Raw genomic sequence first — 15,765 nt, forward strand, 5'->3', positions numbered from 1 at the left:
CCCCTAGAAGCTCCAAATAACTAAGAAGGCTCGCCATTCATAAGAACAAAGAAAGAAGTAGAGGTCACACAACTCATTACCCAATTGACCCACTCCAAGTTGAAGCCAAAGGCCAAGAGATTCTTACGCATAAAACCCCTTAACCCTATCATAAGCTTTAGGCATGTCCAATTTGATAAACATAGATCTCTCCTTAGAAACGACCATGGAATGAATAGCTTCAGAAGCAATAACAACCCCATCCAAAATTTTCCCACCAACCACAAAAACCCCTTGCTCATCAGAGATCAATGAAGGAAGCCAAATTTTAAGTCTTTTTGCGATCAATTTAGTGATAATTTTATACGCAATATTGGACAAGGCAATGGGTCTAAAGAAATCTAACTGAGTCACACCCTCCATTTTTGGGATAAGAACTAGGAAGGTAGAATTCAAGGCCCAAAGCATCTTCTTACTATTATGAGATTCTTGAACAACTGCAAGCAAATCCAACTTGATAATATCCCAAAATTCTTGAAAAAATTCAATTGGAAAACCATTTGGATCAAGAGCTTTGCCTTTGGCCATCCTGAAAACAACCTCTTCAAGTTCAGACAAAGTCACTGGATGAAGGAGAGATTCATTCATCATATTAGTGACTAAATAAGATATGCATGCCAATATTTGGTTCTCCTCCATAGGAGCAGGGGACACATCATCAGAAAAAAGGGTGGAATAAAATTGAATGGCCTCATGTGTCATCACTTGAAGAGAGGTCAGTTGAATGCCTTGGGAATTAACCAAAGAAGAAATAACACTCTTTGGCCAACGAGCCTAAACAAACTTATCGAAAAAAGATGTATTACGGTCCCCCGCTTGAAGCCAATCTATCTGAGCTTTCTGCTTCTAGAAGATCTCTTCTCTAATCTCCCACTCCTCCAAATCCTTCAAGGCCCGAGACTTAGCTTTGCCCAACCCATTAGTGAAGCCAAAGTCCCAAATTTGGCAAGTAATAACATCCAGACACTCTTGAGCTCTTTGTTTCCTTCGAGAAAGATTGACAAAACACAACCTATTCCATTTTTTAAGTTGGAGTTTCACAAACTGCAACTTCTTAACAAAAGTATACATTGTCATACCATAGGCAGGGCCCCCATCATGTCACCACTGAGCCATGAGATCATGAAGAGATTCATCTCGAAGCCACATGATTTGAAACTTAAAAGGGAGATTCTTATTACTTCTAACCAACCCACTAGAAAACTTGTTTAGCCAATAATCAGAGCCTCGTCAATCAAGGATCTCAGGAGAGGAAAGCATCTTATCCCCAACCCAATAGCTTGAGACCAAAAATCCATCCAATCTCTTTGAAATAGCATCCTCACCACACCATCGATTAGTCCAAGTGAAGACACCATTAGACAACTTAACATCAACAAGGCCAAGAAAATCTACATTATCCTGAAAGAGAACAGAAGAAGGACCCAATCTAGCTAACCCTCCCCTCTTCTTAACCAAGCTCAAGACAAAATTAAAGTCACCAACAAGAACCTAAGGAGGTAAGGAGCACATGATCAAACATACTTGAGATGTGACCAAAGTTGGACTTTACCCCAAATATCAATGGGAGCATAGACATTTATAACTAAAATGATCTCGCCAGATTCCAGACTAGAAGTAACCAAAGAGAGAGAAGAATGACTTGAGAGACACCAAAGAGGAACAACTTTGGTGGGATCCCAAAAAAGAGTCAATCCACCTGAGCAACCTAGGGAAGCAATACACTGACATTGGCCACAACACCACACATCTGGAGCATGCTGAAGCATAAGATCAATCGAAAGCTTAGTCGCTTGGATACACAAATATCTGGAGAATGAGCACCAACCAACTCACGAATAGATTTTTATCTCAAGGGGCTTTTCAACCCCCACACATTCCATGAAAGAGTGATCATTTGAGTGATTGTGAAAAGCGAGTCAATTGGTTTCACCAACCCCAACTCCACCAACAAATCCCCAACTAACTGAAGCTTCACCTGAATTATTTTACGACCACCTTTAGATGTATCCAATAAAATTTTCTTATGAGGTTGTTGGCTTAAACCCAAAACTTGATAAGAACCCCTACCCTTGCTAGATTTCAAACCCTGTTTGGCCAAATCTGCCAAAACCACATCATCATGCATGACATCAGAAACAAGTGGATCTTGCACTATCTTACTTGCAGAATTATCTTGGGGGATCTGAGGGTCTTGAGAGATCAAGATATCATGACCAACCCCCTCTCGCAAAGCCATCTCCAAATCCCCGGAAGATACCTCAAGCGGAATCCCTTCCTCCAAAGCCAAAACCTTAAAACGATTAAAATCCTCCTCATTTTGTTGATCCTTAAATGATCTCTTTTGCCCCCCGTCCCTTAGTGCGAAGTTTAACTGGCTCAAAACCATCCCCTCAAGAACCCCCATCCGACACTAGAGCTTTATCTTTCTCTTTTTTATCACCCGCCACATGCAAGGGAATAGAGGAATTATTACCAGGAGAAAGTCTAGAGGAATTATTACTAGCATCAGGTCTAGAAATTCGAGGGCATTGATGCTAAAGATTACCATATTCATGAAAAACTCTACATCTAAAAGGGAGAGACTCACAGTCCAACTATTGGACCCAAGACGAAGACCTAAACAAATCTCCAATGAATCTAGTAAAGGGTTATTCAAATCAACCTCAAAACAGATACAAGCGAATGAAATTACCTTTCTGTCTAGGTTTTGTTGAGAAATTGCAGCCAACTTGCCAAGTAATGCAACAATTTGTTGCAAGGTATCCTCTCTCAAAAAATCCAAATGCAAATGTGGAAAACGAACACAAATAGGAACCCTTGAGGGCAAATCCTTCACATAATTAAAACTCATGTGCCATGGTTTAATGAGCAAACCAACACGATTTTAAAAGTATGTTCCTCCCTCAAAGACAAGGTTCTTATCAGCCATATTGGAAAAAACAATCATAAAGTAACTGTTAGCCACCAACATGAGCTCCATTTCCCCCTCAATATGCCAAGTACGCAACATTAGTTTTCAGTGTGCTCTTTCTACTTGTATCTCTTGGTTTAGTTTAACCATGATTAAGAGAAAGAGATGTGATAAAAAGGGGCATAAAGACATGCCCAATATTGCAACTTGACAAGGAAAACATAAAATGAGCACTTTTCTTTCCAATTACACTCATTGTTTTAAAATATCTTTAGTTCTTATTAAGCTAAATACTTTTGTTGGAATTCATCTTTTGTATGACAAGATCAAGAGAATGGTCAATCCAATTTTTTGTGTGTTTAGAGTCATCCATTTTATACATGACAATTCTTTTGAATGTTTGAGTGTATCTTCAAACTATTATGATTGGATTTTTGGGGTTATCTTTGCTACACTTGACAAGGCCTCCAAAGACTCACATGAGTCATCAAATAGATAAAGTCTAATCGAGTCAAATTGGAGTTTGGAGACATTGAAGGTTGGAGGATTTTCATCATCACAAGTTAGTTTCTCACTTCAAGATGGTACTTTGCATGAGAAACAATTTTCATTTATTTCTTTTCCTTTTTTGATGTTGACAAATTTTGAGAATACACATATTGTGATCGAGAGTTATACCCTTATGAAGGTCAAGAGACAAATTGATAGAGCCCTATTTGTGCAGAGCTTAATATGGATGTTGTCCAATGATTGGTGTCTATGATTTGGAAGTTCACGGAAAAGAGAGTTTGGGAATTAAGCTTATAGCTACTTCCTTATGATGGTCACGAGTTGGCTCGATCGAGTTCCACCCGATTCAAGCTTTGTTTCTTCAAATTTATATCTTCTAAAAAAATATTTATTTATTTTATGTAATCAACAAGTTTTATGATGCACGCCTTAAGGGGGGTCCCTTGGCTAGGTATAGATTGAGTTTTAGAGGTACATTTGCAAGAATAATTTAATAGGGGGGAATATTAGCAAATGTTAGCGTAATGTACAACATATTAAATTGTTTTTTGTTAGTTCTCCTTGCATTCACTTTTTGTTGCTTACTTATAGTTGGAATAACTATATTTAGGTCTATCTAAAAATGTATCTCCTTCATTCGATAAATCATCAAACATTTTATCTATCAAATTGCTCAAGATAATTAAGAAGTGGGATAGTAGTCCAATTATGTTTATTCTTCCAATGTGTGAAATTTCAGATTAAAGAGAAGATTGCGTGTGGTTTCTTGTGAATGGTGACCTAATTTTTTGGAGTCTGGAGCTATAAGAATGCATGACCAAAATTTATAATATATAAATATGCCATTTCAAAATATCTAAGAATATAGAATAACTAAGAAAATATTATTAAAAATACAACAGACAATATTTAAAGAACAATTAATCCTTCAAGCTTTCAACTTGAATAGTTGTTTGTAAATGACCAAAAAATAGCATGAAGAAGCATTTCGCTAGCAATTTGGCATTATATCTATAAAAAATTCTTTAGTTTTTAGGTAGTAACACCAATATTTCATACAACAAGACAATCCAAAGTGTCCCAATCTTCACCAAAAAGTTAGAGCTCCTTGGTATTTAATTGAAAATTTGAATGGCCAAGGGGTGTGATCTATTTGTGAGTATGTTACAAATACCTTTATGAAATGTAAGATACATGAAAAGATAATGAAAAGGGGATAAAACCCAAATAAAAATCACATAAAAACATAATGACAGTTGTTCCTTATAATTCAAAAGACATAGGACTATGAAGGCAAAAGGAAAAATTTCTATTTGACTCAACATTAAAAAGATTTATAAATATTTCTAATTCGGATTATAAGTTTTTTACAACAATCCAGAGTTGCAATCACATTTTTAATCTCTTTTTGGAGTTCCATTGAACTCCATGTTTTCTATTTATCTAGAGCTACCTACCACTACACACATACTCCTTCACTCAACACTATTGTTGTTGCACAAGCATTCTTTTTGTTGTCCTTAGAAAAACTTTTCAACTAACTATTTTTGACAAAATAAAATAAAATTGGGCTATTGTTGCAAGGTGTGCGCTCTTGGTCTCCTTGTGTTGTGCAGCACAGCGTTCAAGTTTGTGACATGACTTAACCGCATCCTGTGGATTCTATAAGTCTAGTGGTTGTATCAAGCATTAACAGGTCGATCTTTTGGTGCAGCAACAACCACACTTGTAACAAGTGGTATCAGAGCTTGGTCACATGTTCAAACCCCTTGCTTGCGCTGGGGGGGGGGGGGCATTTGTTGCAAGGTGTGTGCCCTTGGTCTCCTTGTGATGTGCGGTGCAACACTCGAGTTTGTGGCATGGCTTAATTGCCTCATGTGGATTCTATAAGTCTAGTGGTTGTATCGACCATTATCAGGTCAATCTTTTGGTGCAACGACAACCACACTTGTAACAAGTGGTATCGGAGCTTGGTCACAGGTTCAAACCCCTCGCTTGCACTGGGGAGGAGGGATTGTTGTTGCAAGGTATGTGCCCTTGGTCTCCTTGTGTTGTGCAACACAACACTTGAGTTTGTGACATGACTTAAACGCCTCCTGTGGATTCTATAAGTCTAGTGGTTGTATTGGGCATTAACAGGTCGATCTTTTGGTGCAACGACAACCACTTGTAACAACTATCTCTTCAAATATTCCCTCACATTCAAAATTCAAATTACCTACTTTTATTAAATCTCTCTTTATGATATAAATGATCATTGCAAACACTTCAAGATTATTTTCGAATAGTATTTGGAACATGGCATGTCTTTGAATCTCGCAAAATTTATATTTGAAGTGGAAAAAGGGAAGTTATTAGATAACATCATGTTTAAGGAGGGGGTTATAATTGATCCTAATATATTTAAGGTTTTATATTTTATATCTTATTCCAAAAAACTTCAAAGAAATATAATTGTTATTTAAGTAAATCAACTTTGTAAAAATATTTATACCCAACTTTGATAAAAATAATAATCTTATCTCTAAAATGTTGTAGAAAATAAATATGGAATATAAAACTTGATGATATTTAAAAAAAAAAGAAGCAAACATTGAAGAAAGCATTGGTTAAATAGCTAGCCTTATTCAAAGGCTTTTCATCTCTATTTATTTAACTATTTTTACACTCTTGATGCCTTATTAAAAAATAATTAGTAAGCTTTACAAGCATCCAATTTACCTTTTAGTAATTCACTCAATGATGCTAAATTGAAATGTTCATTTATGGACATGTAAGAAAATGCAATGGAAAAGGCAATAAAAAACTTCAACCCATATCTCATTGGTGCCAACATGGTGGCATATATACCACACACAATAGTCTAAGGATATGATCACTTAAAACAAGGGGTATAAAATAGAAGGTGCAAATGGATCAATCAAAATGAAGAATGACTTGGAGATATTTACCAAAAATTCTATTCGAAGGCCAACGAATTTCTAGGCTCATGGCAGTTAAATTTGGAAACTATAGAAGCAAATACTATAAATGATGAGCATGCATCTATCCATTGTGTTTTATTAAATAATCCATGGTACTATTATATTTATTGAATATAAATATAACATACTATTATATTTATTGAATATAAATATAACATACTATTATATTTATTGAATATTAAATATTTATTGGAGATATTGACCAAAAATTCTATTCGAAGGCCAACGGATTTCTAGGCTCATGGTTGTTAAATTTGGAAACTATAGAAGTAAATACAATAAATGATGAGCATGCATCTATCCCTTGTGTTTTATTAAATAATCCATGGTACTCTAACATACTATTATATTTCCTGAATATGGATTCCCATCTAATATTGATGTAAATATGAAAATATGTATAAAGGTCCATCAGGTGCCTTAAGGATATCTTTTTATTTAGAGGTGATGCAAGGGTCACACTTGGGCTTATGTTTTTGATTAAAAAAGGAGCGTTAACTAGGGCGCCAACCCTTAACATAGTCAAAGACTATCAAAAAGACAAAACTAACCAAGGGAGCAAGCCCCCTCACAACAATGTCAGATTCAAAAAACAAACTAGACCCAACTCAAGGAGGGGAAGAGACACCCAAGCCTTGAGAGGGAGAGGTTAGGACAATGGGGATGACCTCTCATTCCGCCTACGACGAACCACAGTCCAGGTGATACATTCATTAGGACCAAGAGAGAGATCAAGTGGAAGCGATTCTGCAGAGTTGAGATCAGAAGTAGCTGCAAAGTGCTGTTGTAGAACCACAACAGGATGCTGAGAAACAATGACAGATTGTTGTAGGGGTGCAGAAATAGGCTATCAAAGCAAAGTAACACCAAAAGCAAGGTCAATAGTAGTAGAACAAGGCTGCTGAACATCAGTGAGAGGATCAGTAGAAGGTTCAACAGCAGTGAGAGGCTCTTCATCATAGGAGGAAACATCATCCTCATGAGAGGAACAAGTAGAATACAACGCATTGACAATCAAATGTTCAATAGTGGCATCTTTCCACCAAGTAGCATCATCCCTATGGCGAGGAAGAGAACACTTGGGCTTATGTTGCTCAATCAAGTTCACAACATTGTTGTTGGTTTCATTAAATATATTATTAGTAGCTATAAAGATTGGGTCATTATGTTCAACAACATTGGTAAAGTGAGAAGGAAAAGGATTGGTAAAGATTTGTAAATTTCGATTAGGTGACATAGATTTATTTCCTTTATGATTCACACCATCAACTACTATAATATTAGAATTAATAAGATCTTGAATTTCATGTTTCAATCTAAAGCACTTCTCAAGATCATGACCAACTTGACGATGGTATTGGCAGTAAGCTTTCAGATCAAAAGAAGGTGGTGAAGGATTGGAAGTATCTGTGGGGTCAAGATGGGAGGAAGCTTCATCACATTAAAATTAGTCAATTTAAGCATGATGTTATGCAATGATTCAGAAAGAGGAGTGAAACGATTGTTGTGACTACCACTTGAGAATCAATACAATTGGAAGAATTGTTGTTGGTATTGATCTTGATGAATTTCTTGTTTTGTTTTCTTAAGTTGTGAAAGTTTTGATCAACATATTCATTTTTATCGATCAAAATCAATGATGAAGAAGGTCCATATTGACTCACTTGAAACTGATAATTATGAAGTGTTGTGCACAATTGTGTGAAATATGCATAATAAAAAAACAAAACCTCATCTCTAATTTATTTTTGCAAATTTTAATGAAAATTCTTTGAACATCACCACTAGGCACAAGATAAGAAATTTATGAATGCAACTGTTTGTATCTACTAATGGAATTAGTCACATTTTCCTTAACAGCTTGTTTGAAATATACTAAATTAGTCAAAGTAATTTGGAGCAATATTGAAAATGTTGAACAAATTCATCAGCCAATTATTGAAAAGAATTAATTAAATAAGGAGACAAGGATCAAAACCATTGCAAAGATTTTTCTAAGGTATGGGTGAAAAGTTTTATCGTAAGTCTTGGTTGGGTCATATGAAAAATCACTACATAGAGTTGACAATGTTTTCATATGAGTTTGGGGTCACCTTTTCCATTATATTTCTCCAAATGGAAAATCTCGATGTTTTGTGGGAGAGGAGTATGAAGTATGTCAATGGATAGTGGGCTAGCACTAAAACATGTAGTAAAAATGGTTTTGGATTGGGTTATGGAAGCCAGTTATTCTAAAGATGAAACATTTTGGATCAAATGGTTTACAGTGGAGTTGGATGGAGAGATGTGGGATTGAGATGGAGGATTTGAAAGTGTAGCATTTTATTTTTGTCGGTAAAGGCAAGGCCAAGATTTATATTAATTTGGATTAAATACAAGAAATTTCTTAGCTGAGAATCATACCATTAAAAACCTATTCTCAGCAATCCCAACAAAACATGATTTCCTCAACAGGAAGGAAACCATTAAACTTATGATTTGACCATTTTAACAAAGCCATCAAAATTAAGCAATCTGAAGAAAATGGGACTAGAAACGTTTATGGTAGATTGCCAACATGCCTGGAACCAGAGAGTTTAAGCATAATAATAAGAAACCAAAATAAACTTTATACAATTATGTGTTAAGTAACGAGAAGGGAAATTGACACAACAACAAAAGGAGAGCCTAGCTTGCAGTGGGAGGATCGGGTTGGTGCAGCTCAATTCTGGATCTTCCTCGGCCTCTGCCTGCTGTACGACCCCGACCATGACCCGCACCCCTACGGCCTCTGATCGAACCACCCCTGCGACTCTATTCAGCTTGGGGCTCTACCTCTGCAGCTTTCATAGGCAGGATTCCATTCAACTTTGCAAACTGGAAGAGGTCCGCCTCTTTTCCCTGGGCCTCTGGATTCTCTCCTAAAAACATCCATTTAAGATGCTCAAACCAACTTCAGTAAAGACTTTGTGTCTATCCAAATCTTTTCCTTTCAGATCCAGTAGGAAAGGGTAGTATTTAATGAGCTCTCCATGAGTATTGAAAAGGATCCGGTCGCTTGGCCGAGGTGCCCCAGAGTCATGGAGGGCCTTATTCAAGATTTCTTGGAATTCCTGAAGAATTTCCTCAGGAAAAAGCTCCTTGGTAAGGCTCCAAACAGCTTGCTTGGGTAGCTTTTGGTCCAAAAGAGAAGCCATAAACCTAGAAGAGATGCAGGTGTTGTCTCGCGGGTACTCTTCCCTGACTGGAGGGTCCGCATGGATGAGGAGACGCTTCAGTCTAAAATCCGTGATCCTTCTGAAAGAAACCTGATTTGAAAGTGTAGTATTATGATAAGATGGTTGGAAAGAAAATGGAAGATTGGTTTAGGTGGTATGTAGGAGCATTGATTGATAGGATTCTCCCCATTACTAATGTGTGTAGCATTAAAATTTTGTCTAGAGGTAGCCACGATAGAAGATGTATATACAAACACATTAGGCAAAGATGTAGGAATAGGCATGAAAGGTTCAACTTGATTTTGAGTTTGATAGAAATTTAGTAATATGTAGAGATTTAATGTTAGAAATTTAGTAATATGTAGAGATTTAAGACATTAAAATTCACAAAGGCAGTTGAACAGTGAAACTGAAACTCTTAGCCTCTGATACAATCAAAAACTTGTGCTTCGGATGATCGCTGTCTAATCTCAGAAATTACCGTAGAGTGGAGAAACAGTTAAATAGATTTCACATACATTCAAGATGGAAACAAGGACAAACGCATTTTATTTTACCCGTATACAACTGCAATATGCCTCTGGTCATGACTAATATAAGTTTTACATAACAATCATCAGTGGAGTTATATAAATATTTTGAAAGCCTTCCCTACGCTACCTAGGCCTTTCGCAAGCCCCTCAAAAAAGTTTTAAAACAGATTTACCACCAGTTGCAAGCTTCAACTCTGCAAGTTTGCAATCCGAAATTCACCACAGACAAACATTACCGTGTGCTTCATAGTCCAACAACATTCACATTCTTCATCCATATTCATCAACGACACCAATAATAGACTCTATCACAAATTCTACAACAAATTTAGCCACAGCAGGAAGCTTTTTCACAACAGGTTTACCCATACCAGAAAGCTTTTTCAGAATACGTTTGCCTCGACTTGGGCGTTCAAGTGCCATTCTCTTGAGCAGCAGACCCATTTCCTGGTTTTTTGTGACTCACACAGCTTCCTCTTATAGTTTGTGAATTGTTTTAATTGTGTTAGCTTTTTAGTTTTTTGAACAGCCCATCCCCATGCATGCTGCGCCTGTTAATTGTTTCAATTGTGTTAGCTTTTTAGCTTTTTTTTCGGATTTTTAATGATGTTTTATTGTCAGTTTTTCTATCACTTCTAATTACTGTTTAATAGGCCACAGATTTTTGAGAACAAGGGTTCGAAAATTTATTGTGAATTTCTATTGGTGGATAGTATGAGGTATAAGAACTCTTGGTATGCTAATTACTCCACGAGATTGTAGTTTTTCTGCTTAACATAAAAATAGGATTTCTTAAAATAGATCTCTTAGTTTTTGTGCTTCACATAAAAATAGGATTTCTTAAAATAGAATGAAATAGAGTTATAATTTGAGTTAAAAATAAGAACTCTAAAAATAGAATGAAATAGAGTTATCATTTTGCATGCATATTTTTCTATTTTTAGTTGTCTAAGATCTTTAGAGACAGATTGTAATGAAATCTGTTTCTGATCATTAAATCACTTGAACTTTGATTACGTGATCAAGAAGCTTGTAATCCCAATTTGAATGAATACAAAATTTTATCTTCTTTTGAAGCAATTCTGTGTTTTTTTTTTTATGTTCTTTAATTGATATCGGCCTCTTCTAAAACTTATACCTGAAATGGTTTAGCTCAAAGAGAATGTGTTGTGAGATCGTCTTTCAACTGATTTCTTTGGATAATAATTTTTTTGTATAAACAGATATAAGATAATTTTCTTGTGCAAACTATTCACAAGAATTATATGTAGGGTATTTAAAATTAATGAAATTTGTAAATCTTCAATATCTTTTAACTTGATTAGTGACTACTATGTTTTTGGGAAAAACTCTTCCAAAGAATAAATTCTAGAGAGAACTCTCCAACTAGGTAAATAGTCGTGCCAAAATATTGCATATTATGATTTAGGAAAACAAAAAATTATCATTAATATTTTTAGGGTTTTTGTTCAACACATCATAAACCAACACCAACACCAACAGTCCGCTTTGCCAAGGAACACAACCGATTCAGATTTTGTGGTCATGCCACTTTCGCGTCAAGGACAAGATGAGCTCCATGACAACAACATTATCGTGGTTCTCTAGGTAAGAAAATCCCATCTTATTGTTTGTTTTCATACTAGATATCGCAAAACTCCTATAAATTTTTTAAATATTTGTCAAATGCAGGAGATGATATTCTGCACGCAGCATAGACACGGTGGTTCTAGTTACCGAGTGGACCATGGCTCTATATTTCGTGAACTCTGCCATGGTCCACTCGGTAACTAGAGCCACCGTGTCTGTGCCACGGAATATCATCTCCTGCATTTGACAAATATTTATAAGTTTTACAGGAGTTTTGCAATATCTAGTATGAAAACAAACAATAAGATGGGGTATTTCTTACTCAAAGAACCGCAATGATGTTGTCGTCGTGGAGCTCATCTTGTCCTTGAAGAGAAAGTAGCACCTTCACGAAAATCTAAATTGATCATGTCCCTTGGCAGAGCGAACTATCAATGTTGGTATATAATATATTTTGATTCAAAGTTGATGCAAGGGTCACACTTAGGCTCAGGTTGCTCAATCAAGTTTTTAAACTCTGCACATCTTTGTCCTCCACCTCAATCTCACCTCCTTAAGCTCTACTTCTAACACCACCAGCATCTTCATAATGCTTAAGCACATTCTTTTTAAACTCTGCACATTGACAAGGAAACCGTAAGGCAAGAAACAAAAGAACATTGACTCTATAGAATTCACAATTACCAGTTTGAATATCTACTGCAGTCACATAAATCTGTCCATTTTAATTAAATGAATATTTGTTATTTATTTGATTAAAAATCTACTAGCCATCAGTTAATTAAATTAATATTTAATTAATTCATCTTCAAACATTCTTCTATTAATTAAATAAATTATTCAATTTATTTTAATTAATTCATTAAACCAAAATCACAATCAATTAAATGAATAAATTCTATTTATTTCATTTAATCCCCTTTCATCTTTTAAATAAATTAAATAAAACATTTATTTAAATCATTAAATCCCCCCGACTTGCATTCTCCTAAAAATACAACTTGCACCTATTTGTTGAAATAAATGAATTTTATTTCAATAAAAATCTCATTTTCTCTCACCCACCAAACCCACTTGCAATCCTAACCCCCTTCTAGATTCTTCTAAACCCCTTCCTAATTAGCCTAATCCATCCCCTAATTATTGTCACATTCTTAAGCAACTTGGAGTCACTTTTCAAAGACTTCAAAGTCTTTGAAAAACTTTAAATGTTTTGTGTGTTCAACAATTTAACCTCTAAAGTCTTCCAAACCACTTATGGCTCTTACATGACCATTAATGGTTAAATCCACATCCAACTTTGACCCTTAACTCAACTCTCATGTGACCCATGTGTCTTCTCAAACATTTATTGCTTTGACCATGGTTATCCTCACTAACTTTTGCACAATAGTTTATCCATTGGATAAAAGCATTATTATTTGGATAATGAATTTATTCACTCAACCCAACTTTAACCTTACCTCCCAAGTTAACTCTCAGGTCATGTCAAGCATTTAATGCTTATTCCCTCTCCTCTCAACTTGTTTCATGTTGACACTTGTCATCTTGAGATTGGGTTGAAAGTCCTCACACAGATTGAATATCATTCAATACTGACCCTTGTTGAGATTACTCAATCTCAACCATCCATTGCTCCATTTTACCTATAAATAGAGTTCATTTCTTCATAATCCACATCCTGAAAACTTGTATGCATTTACATTATAGTGAATTTTAAAGAAAGAGCATTTAGCATAAATAACATATATTGTCATTTTGGACTAAAATAAATCTTAGTTCATTTCATATCATATCTAATTAGTTTATTTTACATTTGCATATTATAGCTAAAACATTTCAATCTTGAATCTCCATAAGGCATTCATAGTGCAAAAAGCTGCTGAGAGCTACACTAATTTGGAACTTGGAGAGGAGAGGAACAAGGGAGAAGGAGCTACAAGCATGGTGGAAGGCATTTGGAGATGCCTTGTTGTGTTTGCTTTCATAGTTAAATACTTTATTATGTTTTTAGTGTCTCTCTTGGTATGCCTGCTTAGACTAGTTTTTGGTTGATTAACACTAACTCTTATTTGTTTCTTGTGTACCACAGGTTTTGGTCTAACGTTGTCCATTTTGTAGAGCATCATCTACATTTGCTAGTATTAAAAGAATTATATTACCTTCTTGATTACTCCATAGTAATGCTACCTCACTATCCAACGGAGAGTCATTATTTGGCTCTGCGTAGCAAATGGTAGCATAAATTGCTAGGAACAGTCAACAAATCCATAAACAAAAAGAATGAAAGCAAAACTTCATTTTTACCTCCCAAAAGGCTCTCAATAGACAAAAGTACAGTTCGAACATCATATGCAAATGATCATTTATCCTGCAACCAAAGATTATTCAAGTCCAATAAATGAAACGCACATTTCTGTAAAAATTATTACAAGCTAGGAGTGGAAAACAAGAAAACTATACTCAGCCGAAGAATATCAAGACAGATGTTTCCAAGCTGGTCAATATTCGGATGGTAGCAATCTATCTCAAATTTCAATTGAGGGGGCTTGAATGGATATACTGTTGGGAAACACAAAGTTTATATACCAGTCCCTCATAAACAGTATTTTTTCCACTATTTATCGTACCAACCCAGGATAACATGTTATCGGCCTCTGGGAATGCTGAAATACCAGGATCACCACTCATCTGGACATGTCAGCACAAATTAAGGGTTATCACCGATACAAATTAAATTGCAGGCAACATTACAACTGTAGACCAAACAATTTAATTCAAATTTTAACTCAAGTAGTAAAATAAGTCGAGTAAGAAAACAATTGTGGCTAGCAACTAAAAGTACACACACTACATAGTACATATGATTAACAGGATTTAAATAGATCTCTTATTCATACAGCTGATAGAAAGTACACTCCTGAAATTAACAAATCCAGGAGCAGCTAATATGTTTTACTTGCAAGGCAAAACATGTTAAAACAAAAAATGCCTCAAAAGCTGCCAAACTAATAAAAAATAAGACCATGAATAGAGTCAGATAAGTACTCATGCAAAAGACAAAGGTCACAATATCTACCAGTAGATACAGGTATAATATTATATATAAATAGTCATGGTGCATGGTGAAGGTGCCATAGTCCATGTCCCTACACTAGTGTTTCCAGGTGAATCTGAACACATTACTATGTGCATATACTGTGTATATACATGTAGAAGCAACTTTTCCTAATAGATGCATACAAAATCAATTATATCGACACCAAAGCATTTTACAACACCCAGCGGCCAAAGTACTCAAGGCAGAGCTCCGCATGTCCATAACTATGTACTAGGTAGAGCTATGTATGTCCATAACTAGGTAGTTACTAACGCAAGCAGTCTAGAACAATACTAGTAGCTCTTTGTAGATATATTTTTTGAGTATATATGTAGAAGCAAGACATTCCTGGGTAGAAGCATAGCTCAAATATATCAATACATTCTAGAGGATGACAATCAGGAATGCATTCTAAAGAAGAAAATTCAAAATAGTTTTCAGGAATGCATTCTGAAGGAGAAAATATGTGTTAAGCCTTCATTAAATAGATTAGATTCTCATGCTACACATATTTCTCAGCTCACATACAGGACAGAAGCTTTCTTCGGTTGCAAAATCTGAAGCAAAGCTATCATGGAACATCATGGTATTATGCATTTTACAACATCCAACACTCCAATGAGGAAAGCATTCGAAATATGAAAATAATCTTTGCACCTTCACTAAATTAATTAGATTCTCATGCTACATACATTTTGTCCCAGATCGCGTGTCTTGGGATGCAGGATGCGAAGTAAAGCTGTCATAACATCATGAACGCATTACATGCATTGGGTTTTTACTTGCTGTATTTACTTGTTTAGGACTAACATTTCCATATTTTATTATTTTCTCATCTAAAAGATGACAGTCACCAACAGGTAGTTGATACCATAAGATGTGATATATTAGCTGAAAA

At 35.4% G+C, this 15,765-nt stretch overlaps 1 protein-coding gene across 1 annotated transcript in view; it reads right to left on the reverse strand.

Annotated features, from left to right (window-relative positions):
* Positions 1 to 12,320: 12,320 nt before the first annotated feature.
* Positions 12,321 to 15,765, reverse strand: part of LOC131858512 (uncharacterized) — a 48,384-nt gene continuing 44,939 nt past the window's right edge. The window contains 5 exon segments of the mRNA XM_059211764.1: positions 12,321 to 12,382; positions 13,930 to 13,989; positions 14,075 to 14,138; positions 14,226 to 14,347; positions 14,350 to 14,458. Of these exon segments, the coding sequence (XP_059067747.1) occupies positions 12,321 to 12,382; positions 13,930 to 13,989; positions 14,075 to 14,138; positions 14,226 to 14,347; positions 14,350 to 14,458 (417 nt within the window).

Source organism: Cryptomeria japonica, chromosome 9, assembly GCF_030272615.1.
Source record: "Cryptomeria japonica chromosome 9, Sugi_1.0, whole genome shotgun sequence".
NCBI classification, from domain to species: domain Eukaryota; kingdom Viridiplantae; phylum Streptophyta; class Pinopsida; order Cupressales; family Cupressaceae; genus Cryptomeria; species Cryptomeria japonica.